The sequence below is a fragment of the Bactrocera neohumeralis genome, unplaced genomic scaffold (assembly GCF_024586455.1).
Source record: "Bactrocera neohumeralis isolate Rockhampton unplaced genomic scaffold, APGP_CSIRO_Bneo_wtdbg2-racon-allhic-juicebox.fasta_v2 cluster10, whole genome shotgun sequence".
NCBI classification, from domain to species: domain Eukaryota; kingdom Metazoa; phylum Arthropoda; class Insecta; order Diptera; family Tephritidae; genus Bactrocera; species Bactrocera neohumeralis.
Window position 1 is genome coordinate 25,593,910 of NW_026089623.1, and position 25,374 is coordinate 25,619,283.

Genomic DNA, 25,374 nt, shown 5'->3' on the forward strand with positions numbered 1-25,374 from the left:
TTCAGGTGACGATATGTACATTCATATTTCCAAATAAAATATTGTTCGAATTGTTTAAACATACAAATGTATTTAAGTATAGGTCTTTTTATTCATACTTAGAAGGAAGTAAAATGTACAAAGACCGGAAGTTACATATTTATTGTAATACAAAATAAGCTAATAGCATAAAAAGGTTATACTAATCGAGAAAAAAATATTGTAAGATCGTTTGTCGTGAATGTACAAGTAACCAATTAAAGAAACGATCTCCTAGTAACATATCTAAAATATACTATGTAGATTCACAAATAATATTAACACTCATCGTATCACAGTGTTACTATTCATTAGAAATGTTGTTTCTCATTGTATCATTATAAATTTTTTTTCCGATTTTGACAACGTCTTTTTTCCTCAATGTAGGTAGCATTTGAACCTACATTGAGTTTATGATGTTACCATCTGCAGTATCAAGCAGTTTGTTGAGTAGCAGGTAGCATTTGTTATTTTTCTGTCGTTTTTTATTAGTGTTTTAAACGAGCTGTTCTGTAAAAAATATAGTTTAAAAAAACTAAAAAAACACGCTTTTAAAACATATCAAACTAAAAAGTGAAAAATAATTCTTTGTATTAACCAACAATAATAATGATGAAAAAAATCCTGCATTATTGTGAGAAAAGCGTAGAATGCCCGATATATGAAAAATATGTCACCAAGCACCCCACGCTTTTCTCACAATAATGCAGGAATTTTTTCTTCATTATTATTGTTGGTTTATACAAATAATTATTTTTCACTTTTTAGTTTGATATGCTTTAAAAGCATGTTTTTTAGTTTTTTTAAACTATGTTTATTTTTAATTTTTTAGTTTGATGTGAGAAACCCCAATTTGGTTAATATATGAACTATGACATGTAGTATGGGTTAAGTAAATCGATAATTAGGCATCATTTATATCTACTCGTAACCTTTCATTGACTAATTGTTATATTATTTGCGACCAAGTTCTATTGACGACTTTACGAATTATTACTTCTTAATCGAATCATTTTTTCTAAAGCTTCACTGTTACATGGGGTTTTACCTGTCAACTTTGAACAGTCTAGTTCTTCAATTCGAATACCGTCCAAAGATCTACAACGACTAAGTGCTACATAAGTTTGTCCAGCAGCAAACAGTTGAGAGCCCAGATAAATTACTGCATGATCTAAATATATAAATATTTATAAATATACGTTCTCTGGTACAACCTTGAATCTTATGAACGGTCGACGCCCAACTCAGTATGCTATTCAAATGTCCACAAAACTAGTTTCATATAGATGTTGCATACTTTTAAGCGCAACTTTTTGGTGAGCTGCTTAAACTTACTATCGCCTTCCTACATTGTCGCTCAAATAGTCTAGGTTTCAGTACCACTTTAAAAAGTTACAAACAAACATACATACATATGTACATACACACAAGTGAAGCTAATAAAAGCGTATTAAAAAGGTTTTATACCCCTTCGATCTGTTCGAACTGCCTTAAGTTGTTAATTTTATCTGTAAGTTTTCATACATAATATACTTTATAAGCCCTGGTTTCCCCCAAAACATATCGTTCAGAGGCACCACTAAATGTGTTATCCATCCATTTCTTATGTACTACTTGTATACTATACAAGAATGACTCTCTTTGAATACAATTTTTTTTTTAACTTTTATATAGAAGCTATTATTTTCTAAAATTCACTTTTTACAGTCTAATAAAGAAAGTTGCAACACGTTTGAGGTAAAACGCTTATATTTTTTAAAATGTGTATATGCTATAGGTATATATGTACATATGTATGAATATACATATGTACATATGTAAACGTTCGTACTTATTTTTGTTAATCTAATGTCGGCAAGCTCAGTGAGTTCTCACCTGTCCTTACGAATAAGAAATTAAAATTTATACTTATATTTGTTTTCTTTCTTTTTTATTTTCTTCTAGGAAAATGTAACAGATAACTCATTAGATCTATGCAAAAAGGTAGGTGTGCAGTGTAAGTTTTTAAATAACAGTTTTGATAAATATTCGTTCACAGAGTTGCCTTGCAAATCAATATAACTCCAATTCGAATTTGCGTGCTTTAGCGGAGGAGGTAGCCGAAAAACATGATGAAATCTGTGACTTAAGGCGACAAATTTCTTGCTTAGAGGATGAGATACAGAAGGCGCAACAAAAGATTCAGCTAAAGGACAATGTTATAAAAGAGTTGCGAAATGATTTGAAATGTGTCAATACCAAGGTCTCTAAATCACATGTGCTTGAATTCATACTTCAGATTTTGAAATTTTTGTCTTTTTGACATACTTGTGTATTAAAACAAACAAAAATTTGTCTTAAAAATTCTGTTCTCACTTTTTTCTTAATTAATTTTCTTTAACAAAATTTGTTTCTAAACATCAAAGTTTTCTTTTCATTAATCTCCTTTTGACGTTCTTTGTGTGTTTGTTCAAAACGGATTTAGTTTCGGCTATAAATTTTTCACTTTCTTTTTTTATTACCATTCCAAAAGCTAATTGATAACGGCTTAAGTATTTGTGGTACATGTGCCGGAGCTTCGTCCAATTATAGTATGCCACCGATCAACTTGGAGGAACTGTCGTCACGAAGTGCTTCGACACAAGTGTCTGCTGGGTTAAAGTCATGCAACCAGGTACGTCTCGCTGTTTATATATAAAAATATGCTTTTGTATATAAAGCATCTGTTATAGGTTTCATTTATTGCTGAAAATTTATCTTATGATTCATTGAGTAATGCCGGTCAAGTGGAACAACAAAGGCTAAAAGCTCTCGAAATTGAATTAAACGAACTTTTTCAAGTTACTAAGGAGTTTAAAAGCCAAAATCTAGAATATCATCGAAAGCGACTGTCGGATATTTTAAACAAATCAGTAAATAGAGTGATACAATAAAATTATTGTTTTAAAATTACTAAAAATGTGATATATGATTAGGAAAGTGAAAAAGCAGAAGCCTATAGAAAGTTAGACTCCATTCGTAAGCAGCTCATTAACTTAGAAGCTTCTACCGCAATGTCGTTTAAAAGCTGCTGCAATGATTCTGATTCAGGCTTTAGCTCTAAATGCGACAGTAATCAGGATGCTAAGATATTTGATGCTCTTCGAAATCGTTTACAACGTCTAAATGAAATGAACATGGCATTGAATCATCGCGTTCAAGCGCTTACAATTGAAAATAATGGTAAACATTATATATAAGATAAATTTATAATTCAATAATAATTCAGTAAAATTGCAAGCAGAACTATCGACATGCTTAAAAACAGAGCAGACTTTTGCAAAGAGGAATAGTGATACACTAAAGACTCTAGCTGATATGATTTGTGGAATGGTAAGTTGTTGAAATTAATTAGTAGCCAATGTTCAATACCAACTCTACAAGTATGCTATTACACATACCATGATGATTTGTTGGCAAACGAGATCTGCGAAAAGTTTATGTGTAATAATAAGTATCCTCACTAAGCTTATGCAAACAAAATTAAACGGCATATGTAAATCGGTGGGCCGTATCGTACGGACTAAAATTACCATAAGTGATAGTAAGACAAAGCTAGTAGCGTTCACTAGGAAACAGAGAATACTAGACTAGACTACGGCACAAAGCTAACAATAGGAGAGAAAGCAAGCTACTTTGGAATTATTTTAGACCAGAAACTTTCATGGAATCCAAATTTGGACGCTAGGGTAATGAAAGCAGCTACGGCACTTTACACCTATAAAAAGATGGTGGGGCCCAAATGGGGACTAACCCTTCGGGTAACTCATTTTCTCTACACAGCAGTTATATGTAACCCCGATAATGACATACGGTTTATTGGTATGGTAATCAGTAATGGAAAAGAAATACGCAGTAAGGCGAATGAAAGGTAAACAAAAAGTAGCTAATACTCGTATGTGAATCAGTGGGGTTCTTAGAACAACGCCAAGTCAGGCACCGTTATTATGCACCAACTAGCCACAGACTTGTTTTCTAAGAAACTGATAGTAAAGTTAGCTTATAAACTTAGGGAATCCTTTCAATTAGTCGTCTATAATAAGGGGCATTCTAAAATTTTTAGTAAGTTCCCGTTTCTACTCAAAACCACATATTTTCGAAATCCTATAGAATTAAAGATAAATTTGTCCCCCAATATTGTCTTCTCTTCTGAAACTACTTATATTCCTTATGCTTTTTGGGGACAACCATTGAAGGTTTGCCTGATTCCAAGCATTTTGGATTTGTGATAAAGTTGGGTATTCGCAGAGGAAGTAGAAAACCGTTTTCGTATTCTGTGACTGTAAGTCAGTATATGCTATTTCTGGACCTAAATATTAGGTCCTTGGTTCTATTCTTGTCATATTTGGACAATATTTGTTTTTTTTTTATTTTACAGCTTGTCGTTCTGGTTCATTTTCTCTATGTGATTTGTTCAAGCTGCTTATCAAGCTTCCTTTTGATCGTTCTTAGCGGGCAACCGCAGGCAGGTGAGCTTAAGACATCCTGCAGTTGTGGGCTATGTTGGAATTAATCTCAGTTATCGACAAGACACGCAAAGCCGCCTGGCTGTCCATGTAAATGGTTTCTTTCTGTATCCTCCCGTAGTTATATGTATATAGAACTTCACAAACTTTCTTTATACCTAGTACTTCGGCTGCTGCTTGAGTTTGTAGGCGGATAGAAATAGAGGTTTCGATATCATTGGGTTATACTCCCGCGCCCAATCCCCAGTCCTCTTCTACTCTTTAATTAACTTCGAGATAATCGGTGAAACAAGGTATGATGAGGTCGTAGACAATATTTGATTGATCACTCAGTGGAGTATCTGTCAAGCGATTCATGCAGTGGCCGTGGCCTCTGGTGATCGATGATGCTCTTCAAATTGCTCATCGCTTGCATCATTAAATGCTGCAGCAGATTATTTGCATGGCTGACCTGAAACTTGTCCTTGGTGGGGGGACTGATGCTCTAGGCGTAGCAATTGTGGATCACCAAGTCTTGGGAGTACTTTGGCTGTCCTCTACGTCCATTTTTATTTGAAATAGAATGTATATTGAAACATGATTTGGCTCAAAATTTGAATTATGTTATTTGTTTTTAGAGATGGATATATCAATATATATGTATGTATACTAGAGGATCCTTTTTTTAAGTGTCAGTATGTTTGTGTTATCGGTGCGAAAATGAGCTTCGAACAAAGAGCCAACATTAAGTTTTGTTTTAAAATTAGTAAAACGTTTTCCGAAACGTTTCATTTGATGATATACATACATAAGTTTATGGCGATGATTGCCTATCCCGTAGCAGAGTGCACGAGTGGTTTCACGTTTTCAAAGTGGTCGTGAGGACATAAATGACAATTAGACATGCTTTTGGACCGTGCAAAAAGCTCTATTGAAGCAGAAGAAGACTATTTTGAGGAGAATGAAGGCAGTGGACGCCCTAAAGAATCGAAAGCTCTGTGCAAAGTGGGTGCCTCCCAAGTTCATAATCTAACAAAAACAACGAATTGCTTAGTCTGAGGAGTGTTTGAGTGTTCTTTAATCGTAATAAAACCGAATTTTTGCGTCGGTGTGTGAGAATAGAAATACAGCTCCATTATTTCACACTGGAGTCCAATCGACAGACATTATAGTGGACTTCACATGATGAACCGAACTTCAAGAGCGGAAAGACGAAAAAGTCGGCTGGCAATGTTATGACATCAATTTTTGGGGTATAAGATTCATCGACTGATTATTGAGCCAGTTATAATCCATTGCACTGTGTTTTTGATTGCAGTTCTATTCTACTATATCAAATATTTAGCAATCGTATTATTTTTGAGGAAGGATCTGTTTGAAATAGTACGCATATACTTCATCGTTTCCGCTAAAATATTTCTCCGCAGCCTCCGACGCGCTTTTATATTGGTTAAAATGGGAAAATTAGCCATTATTTGTCGTAAAGTTAATGACAAAAAAATGTTATTGTGGGATATCCATAAGAGATAGACATATACCATCGCGAGTTTTCTGTAAACCTTTTAAATGGGTACAACACCTAGTACATTATTTTTATAAATCTCGTAGGGTTCAGCCTGGGTTTTCAATGTAAGCGGAAAAAATTTAATTATTTACGACCTTAACCTCAAAAATAACGGTATTTTTCCACTATTTAATGTATGTTATTTTACATATAAACCTTCCTCTTCAATCTCTCTTTCTATTAAAAAACACCGCATCAAAATCCGTTGCGTAGTTTTAAAGACTTAAGCACACAAGGGGACATAGGGATAGAAAAATCGACTTTATTTTATACTACATATATTGTATTATAATACATACATTGCATACTATATATATTTTTTTGCGGTTTAGTTTTAATCGCGTTCGTTAGTTAAGCGAATTAATTGTTGTTATACCCTGAACAGAAGGGTGCTTCAAAAAACTTTTTTAAATATTTTTTTCCACTCTTACCCCCTCAAATGTTAGTGATTGACAAACAAAAAATCTTCCCTCAAGCCGGGCGCTATAGCTTAACTCTAAGGGGTCGCTATTTGTTTTTTAGGTTCCCATAAATTTAACATAGGAATTTTCGTTTTTTCATTCAAACTAAAATTTAACCAACTAATATTCGTTTCTCAAAAATAGCTATCACATATTCATAAAGTCGGCTTGTCAAACTTTAAAAATTCCTGCTACAAATTATTATTCGTAGAAACTTATTTTATTTATTTTTTTTTGTTAATTACATTTTAATTTCAATCTAGTTTAGTAAATAATAAGCAAATTTGATAACAAAACCATAATTTGACTTATATTTATGGTCTCCCATGAGATCAAAAATAATATACAATATAACAATATGTTCTAAATACAAATGTTTATATAAAAATTTAATAATAAATTTTATAATTAAACATTAGCTTAATTCCTAAATGGGAGATCTAGAACATGTTGTCTTTTAAGTCTAATAGTTTCTTTACTATCATCTAATAACATGACTCCAAAGGACTGTCATGATAACTTATCCTGTGCAAATATGCTGAACTAAATCTTTTAATTTCATCTTTAACAAAAGGTATATTCAGATCTGAATGAATGGCTTTATTTGTTATGAACCAAGGCGCGTTTGTAATTAATCTTAGAGTTTTCGATTGTTATCTTTGTAAAATTTCAATATTTGAATTACAAGCAGTGCCCCAAAGTTGCACACCGTATGTCCATATAGGAAAAAAAATTTTCAAATCACTATGTTTAATCGTCTAATTTTGATAATCAAACTTTGTCGCAGAAATTTTTAAAGTTTGAAAAGTAAACTTTCTGAATATGTGATGGTTATTTTTGAGAAACGAAAATTAGTTGGTGAAATTTTAGTTTTAATGAAAAAACGAAAATTCCTATGTTAAATGTATGGGAACCTAAAAGACAAATAGCGACCCCTTAGAGTTAAGCGCCCGGCTTGAGGGAAGATTTTTTGTTTGTCAATCACTAACATTTGAGGGGGTAAGAGTGGAAAAAAATATTTTTTTGAAGCGCCCTACTGAACAGGGTATATTAAGTTTGTCACGAAGTTTAAAACACCCAGAAGGAAGGGTCGGAGACCTATAAAGTATATATATATAATTGATCAGTATGTCGAGCTGAGTCGATTTAGCCATGTCCGTCTGTCTGTCCGTCCATCCGTCTGTCCGTATATATACGAACTAGTCCCTCAGTTTTTAAGATATCGTTTTGAAATTTTGCAAACGTCATTTCCTCTTCAAGAAGCTGCTTATTTGTTGGAACTGCCTATATCGGACCACTATAACATATAGTAGCTACCATACAAACTGAATTATCGGAATCAAGTTCTTGTATGGAAAACTTTCACACACACACACACACACACACAATGTATTTTCACAAAAGTTGGCACAGGTTATTTTCTGAAGCAACAATGTAATCACCGAAGAAATTGTTCAGACCGGTTAACTATAGCATATAGCTGCCATACAAACTGAATGATCGAAATCAAATGATTGCATGGGAAACTTCCTCATTTCACGATATATCTTCACGAAATTTGGTTTGAGTTATTGTTTATAGAAATAATGTAATATCAGAAGAAATTTTCAGATCGGATTACTATAGCATATAGCAGCTATACAAACTGTTGAGAAGAAAATTGTGCATTTATAAACTTACGAAACACTCTGTATATTATTAGACTTACAGATGTCATTATGAATATAAGCTAAGTTCACTTTTTTAATAAACTTCCTGCTTCTGTTTTATACTGTCGCCAAGTCAACACGCGTTTTACTCTCCTAACAGGTTATGGGCCTTTGCCACACAAAGTTAATTTAACCCATCAATAAATAAATGCGGGTAAAAAAAGGTTCTGTGTGTTAATTAAATATATTGACTTTTGATTTGGAATATATTTTACAATTTCAATAATGTCGAACGTTTTTTCGGTACCCGTCGAAAGGCTTCGCGGTCGTGAAAATTTTGATGTCTGGAAATGCCAGGCAAAATCATATTTGGTCATAAAGGGCCACTGGAAAATGATCCAGAATGGTTTGCCTGTCACTGCAGCTGAGGCCGATCGTGATGCTAATGAAAAAGCACTAGCTGAAATCACGATGTTGGTGGAGCCAAATAATTTCGGTCACTTTGCAGATGAAACATCAGCTAAAGACGCGTGGGAAGCACTCATGGAAGCCTATGAAGATAAAGGTTTGACGCGCAAGGTGGAACTGTTGAAGCAATTGGTACAACTAAAGCTATCAGACTGCGAGACTATGCAAGAGTATGTAAACTCAATGATAATGACTGCATTTAAAGTGAGGAACGCAGGTCTAAAAATTGATGACGAACTAACCGCATCACTCATGTTGGCTGGGTTGCCCAGTGAGTTTCAAGCGCTGGTGCTCGCTGTCGAAAACGCAACGCTCGCAAGAAAACGCTCACGGTGGGCGCTGTGAAAAATCCACTTTTACAAGATGCGAAATTTGATGCAAAGCAAGGTGCCGAAAATGCTCTTTATACAAAGGCAAAAACATTTTCAAAAGTTCGCTGTCATTCGTGCAAGCAACTAGGACACATAAGCAAAAACTGTCGTAAGAAAATAGTGAAAGACGACAAGCAAAAACAAAAAAGTCAGGTTCTTTTTACTTCTTCGCTTTATGCTAATATGCACAACAACAAAGACTGGTATGTCGATTCCGGCTGTTCTCAACATATGGTGAAAAGCAGCGAATGTATGACAAATATAAAACGCACGATAAACAAGAGAGTAATTGTCGCTGACAATAACAAAATTGATGTTGAATGCACTGGCGATGTGCAACTCTCTCTAGCTGTTAAACATAAGAATGTCAACGCGACTATCAAAAATGCTGAGTACGTTCCTAGTTTATGTGCGAATTTACTTTCGGTGAGTCAAATGACAGACAATGGGAAAGAACTCCATTTTAAAGACAATTGGTGCAAAATATTAAACGAAGACAAACAACTAATTGGAACTGCGAGCAAAATAAATGGTCTTTATCGTCTGAACTGTGTACAACGAGATAATGCAGCGATGGGCGTCGCAAGCTATAACTTATGGCATAGGCGCTTAGGTCATGTCTGTCGCGAAAGTGTCACAGCCATCCAAAATGCTTCGGAAGGTGTTAAAATCACAACCAGTGGTAACGACAAATGTGTGGTTTGCATAAAAGGCAAGCAGACCAGAGCGTCACATAGTGAAAAAGGGCAGCGTGCTGAACAACCTTTGGAAATAGTACATAGTTATGTAATGGGTCCATTAAATGTTAACTCCTTTTCTGGTGCGCGCTATTTGTTAACGTTTGTGGATGACTATTCCAGAAAAGTTTTTGTTATCCCAATTAAGTCAAAAGCAGCTGTCTTCGATGAATTTGTAAAATTCAAAGCAATGGTGGAGAATCAATGGTCGAAATATATAAAAGTTCTCCGAACGGGCAATGGTTGTGAATATATAAATGAAAAGTTTAACAAATATCTTTCGAAATATGGCATTATCCATTAGAAAACGACTCCTTACACCCCCGAACAGAATGGCGTTGCAGAGAGGCTAAATCGGACAATAACGGAAAAAATGAGATGCATGCTGCTAGACGCAAATTTGGAGGACAGATTCTGGGCTGAGGCTGCTGTAACTGCGGCATATCTAATGAATCGTACACCATGCAGAGGTAATAATCTGAGTCCGGAAGAGTTGTGGTCAGGAAAAAGACCAAGCTTGAAGCACCTCAAATTGTAAGGCAACGGTTCACGTAGCCAAAGAAAAACGCAGTAAGTTAAAACCTAAATCTCGAGAATGTATTCTCGTAGGCTACAGTACTGAATCAAAGGCATACAGGTTGTATGATCCTGTAGCGAAAAATATTATTATTAGCTGTGATGTAGTTTTTATTGAAAATCAAATTAATCAAAATCCTCCAGCTACAGATCCAAAGACAGATACGGTAAATTTATGGTTACCAGAGCCAACTTCCGTTGCCAATTCAGGGGTGGAATATATGGAAGAATTACCAACAGAAGATGGCAGTGGTGTAACTTCAGGTAACAGTCATTCGCATACAGAAGAGAATCATGAATCAACAATGGAGCGAGAAGAAATAACAGATTTGGACCATGAAGGAGTCCGTCGCTCTGAGCGATTGCGGAATATGTTACGACCAAATTATAATCTCTGCGTAACTGAATATGTATCATCAGATCCAAACACTGTGGAGGAAGCCATGGTAAGCGAACAAAATAAACTTTGGCAATCTGCAATGTGTGAAGAAATTAAATCTCATGATATCAACGGCACTTGGGAACTATCAGCCCTGCCTATGGGAAAGAAAGCCATTCCGTCAAAATGGGTTTTCAAAAGAAAGGTAAATGCAGACGGAGATCCTGTGCGTTATAAAGCCAGGCTCGTGGTGAAAGGATTCAACCAGAAGCAGCACATCGATTATGACGAGACATTCGCACCAGTTGTGCGATATACATCAATTCGTTTTTTGCTTGCTCTTGTGGTGAAATATAATCTTACTGTTTATCAAATGGATGCTGTAAGACTCAGCCGAGTGGCTTTGATGATGGATCCGGTCGCGTCTGCAAGCTGCGAAAATCATTATATGGTCTGAAGCAATCTAATCGTGTCTGGAACATAAAGCTCAATTCAACGCTAGTTAGTTTCGGCTTGCAGCGCTGCAACGTCGACCAATGCGTGTATTTTCTTGTCGCTGACAAAAAAATGCTTTTCGTCGCTCTTTTACGTGGATGATGTCATCTTATTCGCCAATGATACAAAGTTGCTGAACAACCTAAAAAATAAGCTCTCTGAAACTTTCAAAATGAAAGATCTAGGTGCAGCATCATCGGTTTTGGGTATGCGTATAGCTCAAAATCTCAAAGAAGGAACTTTGAAGATCGACCAATCTTCCTACATTGCCGATGTAATTCGACGTTTCGGCATGGAGGAATACAATCCTGTAGGCACACCCCTCGACGTTAACCAAAAGCTGTCCGCGGAGATGTGCCCAACTAATGATGACGAAAAAAGGGAAATGGCTACTGTTCCCTATAAGCAAGCTATTGGATGTCTGCTGTTTGCCGCTCAGGTCACGCGTCCTGATATCAGGTCAACTTGTTAAGCCGACACAGTACGAACCCAGGGAAGGCACATTGGACTGCAGTAAAGCGTGTCATGCGCTATCTCAAGGGAACTATTGACAAGGGCTTAGTGTATAAGAGTAGTCCTGATGAAATCGGTGGTTTTTGCGACGCTGACTGGGCAAATGATGTAAGTGATCGCCGCTCAACAACTGGCTATGTTTTTTCTTTTCAGAATGCTGCCATTTCGTGGGCTACCAAAAGACAACGTACTGTAGCCTTATCATCTACTGAAGCCGAGTTAATGTCTATGGTGGCTGCTATACAAGAATCAATCTGGCTTAAGCGATTTGAAAAGGAGTTAGTGCCCAAAACTTTGAAATCTATGACCTTATTCTGCGATAACAAGAGCACTATACACATAGCTGAAAATAACTCATACTCATGTAGAACGAAGCATGTAGACATCAAATCAAAATTCATCAAAGAAAAGGTTGAAGACCTAAGTTATACCATATTGGCACCGATAAAATGATAGCCGATATTTTTACAAAAGCATTATCTGCGCCAAAAACAAAACAATTGTCAAATGAATTTGGCTTAAAGTAATTTATTCTCATCTCATTATTAGTGACATATTTTCTCTTACTCATAACTGAATTGTATTACTGTTTCAAATTCATTTCTTATTGTATAACGAACTATCATTTCTATATCCATTTTGTAATGAACATAAATATTCAATTTAGGGAAGGTGTTGAGAAGAAAATTGTGCATTTATAAACTTACGAAACACTCTGTATATTATTAGACTTACAGATGTCATTATGAATATAAGCTAAGTTCACTTTTTTAATAAACTTCCTTCTTCTGTTTTATACTGTCGCCAAGTCAACACGCGTTTTACTCTCCTAACACAAACCGAACGATCGGAATCAAGGGCTTGTATGGAAAACTTTCGCATTTAACGTGGTATATTCACGAAATTTGGCATGGATTACTACTTAAGGTAACAATATAATCTCCGAAAAAATTGTTCAGATCCGATTACTATAGCTTCTATACAACTGAACACATAGTTACTAACAGAAATGCACCTGTGAAAGGTTTTTAGCTTCCGTGCAACCGAAGTTAACGTTTTTTCTTGTTTTTGATTTTATTTATGCGCTTGATTTCGCGGTGTTTTTGAAATCGGTTCTTCGGTGTCCCGAAGGAAACACAATTTTTCTAGTCGTCGATGACAGTTTGTACTTGTACATCTACTACTCTTATATGACCATGCCGTCCCCGATGGATCTTTTCAATGCGGCCTAGTCGCCATTCGGTTGAAGGGAAGCATAGTCCTGTATGATGACACACTGGCATCTTGCACTGGGTACCTTTTGGATCGATTTCCACTGATGTCTCTTATGGAGTTGTTTGAGGTATTTTTCCTTCCATCTATAGCTAAATTCATGACGAAGAATTTAAAATTTTTCCCATTATGGGCAGAAGTGGAACTCGTCCGAAGAAATGTCTAGCTGTTTGAGTTGTGAAATCGGAGGGATATTGCGAGAGTGCCACAATTTCAAGCTTCGGAATTGCGTGACTACTGACTATTTGAGATGGGCATAGAGTAATAATTTTTGAAAATATGGGCTTGAATGGGAATCGCACAGCAAAGCGACCATATTGGTTTTAGAACGAGGCTTCGCATGCCTGGCTTTCTTCTGAAGGGTGTGTATTTTCTAGAATTTTTTGAGTTTATTATTTAAATATTCGTTTGAAATATTTTCAAGTTGAGTTTTGGAAGAATTAATTTTTTCGGTGACTTGTTCACTTAGTATCCAACCAAAGATCGTGTTTTGGATATTTTCTTTATAGCTTCAAGAATTATTTTTTTGATTGTCAATTCTACCTGATTCTGCGCTTTAGATGAAATTAAGAATCTCAAAAGAGATGACCGAAGTGGGTAAAATAAGTCAGCTTTCATTCTCTGAATGAATGCTTGAGCTTTTGTTGTTTTTGAGGAATATGGTTATTTCTCCCCGTTTTCGGGATTCGGGATTTCGGTATTAAATGATTTGGTTGCCGCCACTAACCCTTCAGTTTTACGAGATTTTATATGGTTTTGCTTCATATTCTGAAAATTGGTTATGAAAAACAATTAGTGATGTCGCCTTTGACAATACACACAATTGAAATTGCTTTTACAGTCTTTTGTCCCGTGAGAATTGCGCAGACAATTGATGCAAAGTCGTCGGGCTTAAAAAGTTTTTATTCTAGTAATTTTGATGACTTTTTGACTTAACTTTTTCTTTTATCTTTTTTGCCACTAGTGATTGGTCTCATTGTAGCAAAGCAGCATCAGGTGCTGACGATGCACAAATATTTACTAAGATATGATCCCACGATTCTGTGCAAATATTTTGTGTTTCTATCACAGACTGATTATTTAGTCACTGTGGAGCGAAACGCTTGAAAATATTTCCTGCTTCCCCTTTTCTTTTGTACCTGAGATGGTACAGCTCTTGAAAGGTTTAGATGAATGCCGTATACATAGGCAGTGAACATGTCGAAAGGACGGCCATTGATCATATCCTCCGTGAAAAACTTCAGTGTCACAAGCTGGTAGTTTCAAAAAATATTTTTATTTTGGAGTCGTAACTTTCCTCGAGGGATAAATACTGGGTCTACATGACTTTAATAAATTTATTTGGTATAATATCATTATCACCTTAGTAGTTTCGTATTGTTCGAGGCGGTTTTCATATTTAGCTGACGCCGAGTTTTTGGTTTTAGGCAATTTTTTGATTGTTCAGCATATTATTCTCTATGTCTGTATGTTTTTTTCGTTCCTATTACTTGAAGTTTCGTATAATTGTTATATATGTATATGCATATAAGTAAAAAGTGTGCTAAATGTTTATATATTACCGTATTGGAACCGTTCGATGAGAGCGTTAAATAATGGTAATGTAACTTTTTTATACATTTACTTTTAATTATGTAGGTAGGAAGAGCGTCTGTCTGACTATGTCTTTAGGAGGCCCATTTCGATACCAATGGAATATACTCTGAAGCAACCCGTTCTTCTGGTGAAGTTCATCAGTGCATGTAGTTTGTATTTGAAACCTCTAAAACGTCATCCTGAAACCCGTGAGCGATAGTTGTGATTCTTTTTTTGTACAGAGTCCTTACAGCTTCTATAATAGTCATTGTATGATGCAGCTAGTCTGCCGGCATGTCTGCCAATTATACCGTGACCAGTTAGCACCCCTACTAGAGTTCCTATACTATTGGTTTTGAAATTTAATAGGCGGCATGTGCGGTTTCTGTTCCATTCGGGAGTGCCACAAAATCCCCCCCAAAAAAAAATCCCCAAACACAAAATCCCCAGTTGAAAAAAAATCCCCAAACACATAATCCCCAAAATCAAAATCCCCAAAATTAAAATCCCCGAATACGAAATCCCCACCTTTTTTTGAGGCAGTGTCACAAAATCCCCATTTTTTTATTTTTATTAAATACTATTATGCCCGGTTTCACAGTCCATACTTAAGTTGTGCCTAAATAAAATCTTAGCTAAGTATTGTTGCAAACTGAGTGGTCGTTTGCGTTTCACAGTCAATGCTCAATTTCTATAAAATTTTATTATGATATATGGCAACGTTATGGGCAACATATGTTTTACAAATGTCATTCATAAAAATATGTTTGAAATATTTAAATTATAACAGACAATACATAAATTTGCGAGGAAAATTATATCAAAAATTGATGAAAACAACAAAAGAACCCCAAATTTCATCAGTAGCGAGTCGGAGCACCTATGGGAACTGAAGGAAAAGTATAAGCTGTTATTGAGTGCAAACGAACGGACACTTGCCCTACGCTACGAAAGATGTCGCTGAAAATTCAAAGCAAATTCAAAACAAAAATCAGCTGTTATTTAAGCACTGCTTAAGTCTCCCATTTTCAGTACTTAAGCATTACATAAGTATGAACTGTAAAACAATATTTTCCTGTTTTATCTTAAGTACAACATAAGTATGGACTGTGAAACCGGGCCTTAGAGATCATATAAAAGATAGTAAAACCGCTGTTTATTTGAGTTTTAATTCGTAGTTACATATATACATATGTACCCATATATGACAATATATAGATATAGACGAGAACGCATGATGGATTTAGAGGAAATAAATAATTATTTTATCAATTTAGCGACTAAAAAGCTAAAAAAAATAGTATTTCAAAAAGCGGCCCAGACCCGGATTTGGACCCAAAACACTTGCATGACAGCTGCAGACTCTAACCACTGAGCTATTGCTGCATGTAACGAATGTTGGCAAAATTAACAATATATGCAAGGGACAAGAAAACTTTGGTTTTCAGCAGCATTGTTATCGAGTAGAAAACAAAAGAATATAGAAAATCAGAGCATAATATAACATTGTCATCCATTAACCAATATATGTACATACATATGTATGACTTAAAATACAAATAGTACCGTTACCTTTTCTACAATTATTTTACCATATGCATTTTTTCATATTATTTATCACATTACGTGTAATTAATTGTGATTAAAATTGTATAGTTATATTTTTTATTAAATATCGTGTTAAATAATATTTAAATTTAAAGAAAATGGAAGCGTCGTTACTGTGTCAAACAAAGGAAGTAATAAAATATTTTTGGATGGTTTTGATTACCATTTTCATTCCAAAAATGAAAAGAAGAAAGAGTTCCGCTGGTCGTGTACGCAAAGAAAATCCCTAATGTGTAAAAGTGTTGTTGTGACAAAACAAAATAGTGGCGATCATGTAATACAACGCGCTCCTACTGCCCATAATCATGATCCAAAGGCCCATCAAGTATCTGTGGCACAGGCGAACAACAAAGTAAAGGATTTGAGTACATCATCTTCACTGGCGCTTTCCCAAATTATTGGGAAGCAATTGTAGATTGCCAACCAGACCGCCGGGTGTACTTACCATAGAAACGAGCCCAAAAAATGAAAATAAGCCGACTTCGAAAGGGTACATATACCAACGAACCAGGAAATGTAGAGGACTGTTAAACTGATTCATATAACATGTATTGCATTTTCTTTAATTTACCTATGAAATATTCGTGAAACCATTAAATATAAAATATCTCGTGAACTTCAACTTTAGATATAATATTGAGTATAGAATTCCCTTTTTCTGTGTGAAATACATTGAAATTAGGTTTAAAATCGCCATTAAACATAAAATATCTCGTGAACTTCAACTTTAGATATAATGTTGAGTATAGAATTCCCTTTCTCTGTGTGAAATACATTGAAATTAGGTTTAAAATCGCGGCGAAAAAGGGGATTTTGTTTTTGGGGATTTTGATTATTCTGAAGTTCCAAAATTCTCACAATACGATTTTTGAGGAAATTGATAATAAATTTACAAGACATCTTATTAAAAGCCATAAAAACCCATTTTCGCCCTTTGTCTTTTACACTTTTGACACAATTTGCAGGAATTTTTGCCCGAATTGGAGTTTCTAAATACCATTTTTGAAAATTTGGAGAAATACAAGTATTTGTTACATTCAAAGCATAGGGTAACTGTGAGAATGACACGTCGCTAGAGAAAGCTAGAAGAGTGCATCTTTAAGTTCTGCCACTATTTTTAAGAAAGATAGCCAAAAGATATAAGACAAATTCAAAGACTGAAGAGTATTCGAGTAAAAATTAATATTTTTCATTGTTATTCAGATTATTACATTGTGAGTGTACAACTCTTTATCTTTTATAACAAATTTCGTGAAAAAAATTGTTGAAGTATTTTTCTGAATATTAAAAAACGGCGTAGATCGTTTTTCCGCCCCAAAGACGTTGTGCCCGGGGCCCTATAATATGACCAAATAACACTGAAATCTGTAAAAAAAAACTTCAAATATGTATTTTAAATACAGTTTTATTATTTTATTTTACAATGTATGTATGCGATGATGCGATGATGTTTTAAATTGTCAAATATAAAAGATTTTCAGTTTTCAGTTAAGATGCTTGCATATGAGGAGAAACTTCGTTCGACATTTGCGGATGATACGGTTGGAGAAAGTTTTTTCACGGAAGAATCTGTGGTTTCTATTCCTTGTTGCAAAATATCATTTATTTCCTTTAGAGGATTGTATCTCTTATTTCTTCCGAGAATGGCATTAATCTTTTCTAAATATTTATCTATTAAAGTGAATACCGAGGTTTGTATTTCTTCGACAAGGCGGATAGATTCTTCTATTTATATACCTCGGGTTTCGAGTCTTAGGAGGTTTAAGAGTAGAAAAGTTCTGCTATATATAAGCGAGGATTGTATTCAAGCGGTAAGACTTAAAAACTCCTGAGACAATCGAATGGTCTCAGCATCGTCGATATTAAATGAATCTTCTATTACTTTAAACTCATTGGAGCAATCAGAATAATAATCAGCAGCTTTTAACCACGTACCCCAACATGTTATGCATGGTCTTGGCGGTAGAGGTACAGTGAGCAGAATGAGTTGAAATTCATTGCACTGTGATGAAAATAAATGTCCTAAAATATTTCATGAATACCTTACATTTAAAAATATTTGAATTTCATATTTGAAATGAAACTGTTAACAGTAGAGAATTGTGTCCGCATAAACTCTGCTAATATATGCAATCCATGCGAAAGACAAGTCAAATCCATCATCTTAGGATATACATATGTATAACTCGAAGAGCGTTAACAGCAGGATTAGTAGGACTTTGTTATACTGAAAAGCTGCATTGAAATTGTTCAGAATAGATAGTATACGAATTAGCAATTGAACGTCCTGAATTGAATAAAAAGTTTAACTATCATATGGCCAAAGTAAATGTCGTTAACAAAGCCTGCAACAGCGGTGGTATTGCAGCATCAGCAGTTGCAACATTGAATAAATAACTTTTTGCAGCACAGCACAGAGAAATCCACCTATAGTAAATATGCCCGCAGATTGATTTATCATTCAACTTATGAATGCGCGCAACGTTTTCTTTTCCTTTGGCATTGTCAACTAACCACCACGACACGCAAAACTTAATCAGTAATCAGCTGATCGATACCTAAGCTTAACCTTAATGTTCTCGGTAGACTATATTTGTAGCATTTTTGCAGAAAAAGTTGAATAAAAAAAAAATTCACAACAACATGGTCCGAAATTTTCAGTAGCTTCCTAAAAGTCAATTCTAAGCAGCTTTGGCCACTAACACGTAAAAAAAAAATAGTTTACAGTACCCCCCAGACCCTACTTTTTTAAATGACCATCTCCTGGCGGTTAGTCTACAACCACCATATACAATGTAGACACCATATAAAATGTATGACAATTCACATCACTCTTCCACTCAACTGTAATTTTTTGAATGCGATTTTTTAATAAGTAAGTGACTTTTTAGCGTATTTCGCAATAGCAATAATTGTTCTTGCAGTGATTTATATTCAATATTCATATTCAGTGATCAGTTTTGCATTGCTTCTCAAGCATTTCTTGGTGCATAATAATTTTAAATATTTCAAAAAACAACAAAAAATATGTCAGGACATGCCTCAAACCATCCGAAAAGAGTCGTCAAACGATAAGTGTATCTTTTTCCATGATGTGGATGATATAAAAGTAAATTGTAAACACAAACAAAGAGCTTCAAACCCATATTGAGAATCTATTGAGTGAGACTGATGAAGAAGCAGAAGAGGGCCTAGATTTTAATGATTCTACTGATGATTACGTACCACCTGGTATAAATCCCAAAGAATCTGATGCTGAAATGGAAATATTACTTGAAGAAGATGATATTCGATCCGATGAGCAGATAGAAGGCGTATTGTTTGCAGCAGATTACGAGAAAGAGATGGATTTCGAGGAGGAGGAGGCAGATGAACAGCGTTTTGGTTCGCTGGTTTCAAAAGACAACACTACCTGGCTTTCCAATCTCGACAAACAAAAAAACTCTATAAGTCACTCAATCCTGCGATTGTCTTGGACGATACGTGCGATGTGTTTGCGCGTTAGCCACGGCGAATACCGCATTCGTTAGAACGATGAGCTGTATGAGATATACGACGACATCGACATAGTTCAACTAAAAGACAGCACGCTGGCTAGGTCATGTTGTCCGGATGCTGGCCCATCTCGTTGCTACCAAAGGACTCATCGAGTCAAGTGTATTTGATTTGATTTTTACCCCATCGATGTTCGAACAAGTTCTAATTGATACTAACGCGAAAGCCGAAAAAACGTTTCAAAAGTGGAATGAACAAAACCTCAACGGAAAGAAGGGAATGTGGAATAAAGTGACAATTGTTGAATTGAGAGCATTCATTGGGCTCTTATTTTTGGAAGGTGTTAATAAGTCTAACCATGAAGACATTGATGTATTGTGGAGTACAGAAGCAGTTTGTTACTACCGTGTGTAATGCCGAAATCTCGGCTCAAGGAAACTTTGCGGTTCATTCGGTTTGATAATGTGCGTACTAGAGCTGCTCGACTAGCAAACGATAAGCCTGCGCCAATTTCTGCATTATGGGCTCTAATGAACAACAATCTTCGCCGCTACCAGGGATAATGGGATGCCCAACTTATTCCAGTGTGAGAGCGCCTCAAAATAAACGTTTTTTATAACATTTTCCATTATGGCCAGACCGAACAAAATAAGAATTTTTGGGCATTTTAAATTAAAACACCTAACATTTATTACGATTGCAAATTATTATATATTGGACTTTTAATAGATGACGAAACTACTTAAATCCTTTTTTTATGATTTTATGGTATAGTTATTAAAACAACTGACTTTTGATCTTTCAATACTTAATAAGGAGAATTAAGCCTGTTAGTTTTCGATTAATAAATGTTTTAATCATTTGTAATTGAAAATTAATTCTATTTTGCATCAAATTACAAAACGTTTCAAGAAATATATTTAAATTTCGCAGTTTCTTTGATTTTCATTGTTTTAAATTTTTTGTTAAAGTGCCCATACACGACACACAAGTGCGTTCGATCGGTATGAATTCGTTTGCGCATACACGACACACAAATCCATTTTGCGTTCGTTCTTCACAGAGTTAACATGTGCGACAGGCAAGCGGAACATTTCTTCGAATTTATTTCTAATGTAGCACTTTTATCCATTTCCTTGTATTTCGTTAATAAGTTATTCCAACTTTAATTTTTCTCAATTTTATTTTTAGATTTTTCACTTTTCGTGCGTCAATTCATATTTTATAAGATCAATTTTTTTTGCTTAAATTTCTTTAAAAAATATATAGGAATATGTCCCAAAAGTTAAAGATGGGAATTCGAAATATTATCGAAGCTAGAAGGGAAATAGTAACCGAGCGTTTAGCAGATATGTATATAGTATGCGCTTGGGCAAAAAGCGAAAACTTTGAAGCGTGATTTCTCGGTTTTCCATTTTTACGATTATTTTTAATTGGCGAACAGGATAGAGAAAAACCAAACTTCTTATGGAATTGTGGCAAAGTTTAGTATCTTTGGCATAAAATTATCTTCTATTTAAACTAAAAAAACTAAGAAAAGTCAAGTTTGATCATATTTTTAAACAAGATAAATAAATGTTTTTGGTCAAAACCACTTTTTTTCAATATTTAAAAAATTTGTAAAATATTACACTTCTTTTTGAATTTGGAATTTTCTTAGTTTAACTAGAAGATAAATTATTAAAAAATATGAATCTCTTTGCATATTTTGTTTTGATAGAAATTGCGACTTGCATCCTGCCCGCCGTCCGAAAAATGCACATGGGAGATGCATCGGGCAATTGCTTCGCAAAGGCAAAATATCAAAGATTTCGTATCCAAAAAATTTGTGAAAGATGTTCAAATCTATCACTATAAAGCCTAGAAATTTTGCATGAATCAATTATTTATTTCCCTCCCAAAAAAGTCCTCAAAAAAATCGATTTGTTGAAGCCTCTAAAGCAGGCCTTAACACTTGCCACACTTTTTGGAAAGCTCATTTCACGCGCTAACACGTGTTTGATTGATCATCGTTTCTTTTAAGTCGTTCGTGAGTTATAGCGTCGCAAACATGGAGCAAAACAAAGAGAAAATACGCCATATTTTACAATTCTACTACGATAAAAGCAAAAATGCATCTCAAGCCGCCAATAAAATTTGTGCAGTTTATAGAGGTGGTCGAAGATGCGCCACGCTCCGGAAGGCCTGTCGTCGAAAATTGCGATAAAATCGCTGAATTGGTCGAAAGAGATCGGCATAGTAGCAGCCGTAGCATCGGTCAATAAAAATACCGCAAAACTTTTTTGACAACCCATTATTTTTGGTATAATTTCAATCTGGCCGTTCCAGTCATTCCGATTGCAAAACGTCAAAACCTACCCAATCCAGTCAACTGTCAAGCTGCCATACAAACCGAACGATCGGAACCAAGGGCTTGTATGGAAAACTTTCGCATTTGACGTAGTATCTTCAAGAAATTTTACATGGATTACTGCTTAAGGTAATAATATAATCTCCGAAAAAATTGTTCAGATCGGATTACTATAGCATATAGCTTTCATACAAACTGCACGATCGGAATCTAGTGCTGGTATGGAAAACTTTTGCATTTGATAAGATATATTCGCGAAATTTGGTATAGATTATTTTTTAAGGCAACAACAAAAAAATTGTTCACTGAACGGTCGGAGTAAAATGCTTTTTCAGTTAACGAAATATATTCCGCAAATTTGTCGTGGTTTATTCTTTAAGACAACGGTACAATAGTTGACGAAATTTTGCTGATCGGATAACAAAACCTGCCATACCAACTGAAAAATCAAAATTAAGTTCACATATGAGCATCTTTGGCTAAATATCATCACAAATTATGATTACTTTTTTCATTAAATAGGGAACAAATTTTCTCCACAATGTAATATAATTTGTAGGTGTAACGGAACTAATTATTATTCTACTATACAAATAATATATTCTAAATAAATCTAAATTATGTTAAAAATACGTAACATAGGAATAAGGAGCAAAAAAGTTTTTTTTTATTTGCCTTAAAATAATTAAATCCTTAATTTTTCCCGACACATATTATATTATATATTAATAACAATAGAGCACTTCTTTAAACATAATTATCCTGTTTTAAAACCCTAATTAACTGATGGTAGGTACAAAACAAAACCTTGGAACATAGATAGGAACTAAACATAGTTCGATGGGTAGGTAGAAAGTATAACGGAGGTATAAAAAATCTCCACAATGCCTCTTTTGTTCCTAATTTTTCCAGATATGTTATTATTTATTAACATATGTAAATACAGATAATTATGAATAATTAACATTGTAAGCATAATTATCCAACCGTAATTAACTGATGGGTAGCTAAAAAACAAAATCTAGGTAATAAACAAAGTTGGAAGGTTAGGTAAAGTGTAAACAGGTAAAAAACAGGAAGGATTTTACATATCCGGTTCTAAAAAATTCTATAAATAGGGTGCAAACACATCGGATTACTTCAGTTTACGCGTGCAGCTTAAACTTTGAAAAACCAAGCAACTTTCAAATTTATCAAAAAAAACTATTTGTTTTAAGTACCATTATTTTTTTGAAATGTATTATTATTTATTTGTTGATTATTCATTTTTTTTGTATATTTTTTATTGGTACAAATATTTTATATTAATTTATAAAAATGCCAAGAGTATCTACGCAGACGCAGGAACAAAGACGTCGCAACGCTTTGAATCGAAGCCGACAACAATATAGCCAAAATTTGGAAATAAATCGACTGAGGAACGCCGACTATATTGCACAATTACGCAGTTCAAATTTGAAGGTCCGTAATGAAGAGAGAATTCGGGACAGTTCTGCACGTTCCAATAGACGACAAAACGTACTTCACAGAGCTGCGGAGCAGGAGCGCGACAGAATAAGATATTCAAACAGGCGTTTGAATCCGGAGTATAGAGCAGCGGAGCAGGAGCGTGACACAATAGGCCATACAATCAGGCGTTTGAATGTGGAGTATAGAGCTGAGGATCATGGACGCAACCCCGCGGAACGCTCTACCAGACGAACGAATCCAGAATGTAGAATAGCGAAGCAGGAGCGCGACACAATAGGACATTCAATCAGGCGTTTGAATCCGGAGTACAAAGTTGAGGAGCAGGGACACAAATTTTAAATTCTTCTCAAAGAAGAGTGGCACGCCAGCAAACCAGGCAACAACTTGCAAACGAGCAGAAATCAATGTTGCAAAGAGTACAATTATATAGGTCGGATCCCGCAAATCGTCAGTTGGGGAGCGTAAGGAAAGCCAGGAGGAATATTAGAAGACATAGTGAACTTTCTCCTGATGCATTGCTAGAAGAACAAGCACGTCAACGTCGAGCGGCCAATATCTTTGATATGTACGCATTATTGATAAAAAAAAAGGGCCCACTGAAATATGCGTGTGTTGTATGGGCACTTGGTTTCCTCACCAAGTAAAAAAGTTAGAAAAACGTCAGACCTCAGCAAGGTTCACGCACTCGGAAGATGCTAGAAAAGTTTTTGATTTGTCATCGAAGTTTCCATCTTCGGACCAAAAATATAATTTTTTTAGCGCCTGCTATCGTATTGTCAAACAAGGGAAAATACCAATTATCTGCCTCTCAGAAGGATTGGAGTTTCCTGACATTCCGGAATGTCTTCAGGATTTAACGTGTCTGGAGGAAAGGCTAATATCCCCGAGAATCCTATTTATGCGCATCATATCTTTAGGATATGAACGACAGTGTGCTATTCGTGGAGCAGTAGTAAATATCCCGATTTCTGTTGTAGAGACAGTCACCATGCTACCACGAAGATTTGACAACAGCCATATTATTCAAGTGCACCTGAAACGTCGCTTGGAATATCAGCAAAATTTTATGACGGAGACAGTGCGACCAATAAAAATATTGCAGGCACTGAATTATCTGTTGAGTACAGAGCTCTACGTCAAGCATAACATTCAAATGTCGAGTGATTGGCTCGCAAATGTAGGAAACGAGGAAACTGTGCCATTTATTGTGGATCCTAGATATTCAATTCATTTTGGACGCCTACGCTTGCTGCAGCTATATAATTAACTATATAAATAATCAGTACGAAGAAAATCTTCTACGAAAATGTCGGAGGTGGTGCTGGAGTGGGCAAAACCCGGCTTATAACGACTATATATCAGTCGTTGACATTGTGCGCTAACAGTGTACCAGGAACTAATTCCGAAACAGCCAAGGTGTTACTCTGCGCACCCACTGGCAAAGCAGCATTCGGAATTGGAGGTCTAACACTTCATTCCGTTTTTTCATTCCCCGTCAACCAGTCCCCCGCCGATCTTCGGCCTCTCAATAGTGACACATTGAACACTATTCATGCTAATCTCATAGATATTAGGCTTATAATAATTGATGAAACTTCAATGGTTGGAGCAAAGATGTTTGCGTATTTAGATTGTAGGCTAAAGCAGATTTTTAGGAGCAGTGCTTACTTTGGAGGCATTCCCATTATCGTGTTTGGTGACTTAAAACAGTTGCCACAAGTAGGAGATCGATGGATATTTGCGCCGAATGGCAATGATCATTACAGTGCAATTACAGGAACTCCGCTTTGGGATCAATTTCGATACTTCGAGCTCACCGAAATAATGCGTCAGCGTGAAGATCAAGAATTTGCCATCGCTTTAAACAACATGTCAGAGGGAAATATGACAACGCTGACATCCAATTAATC

General features: G+C 35.3%; 1 protein-coding gene across 3 annotated transcripts in view; it reads left to right on the top strand.

Moving 5' to 3' along the window:
* LOC126765196 (uncharacterized) overlaps nucleotides 1-25,374 on the top strand; it is a 461,867-nt gene that overhangs the window by 37,179 nt on the left and 399,314 nt on the right. For all 3 annotated transcript variants that reach the window (XM_050482797.1, XM_050482798.1, XM_050482799.1), the window contains 6 exons: nucleotides 1,963-2,001; nucleotides 2,057-2,260; nucleotides 2,531-2,671; nucleotides 2,730-2,909; nucleotides 2,973-3,219; nucleotides 3,281-3,369. In XM_050482797.1, coding sequence (XP_050338754.1) covers nucleotides 1,963-2,001; nucleotides 2,057-2,260; nucleotides 2,531-2,671; nucleotides 2,730-2,909; nucleotides 2,973-3,219; nucleotides 3,281-3,369 — 900 coding nt within the window. The remainder of the gene's footprint in view (nucleotides 1-1,962; nucleotides 2,002-2,056; nucleotides 2,261-2,530; nucleotides 2,672-2,729; nucleotides 2,910-2,972; nucleotides 3,220-3,280; nucleotides 3,370-25,374) is intronic.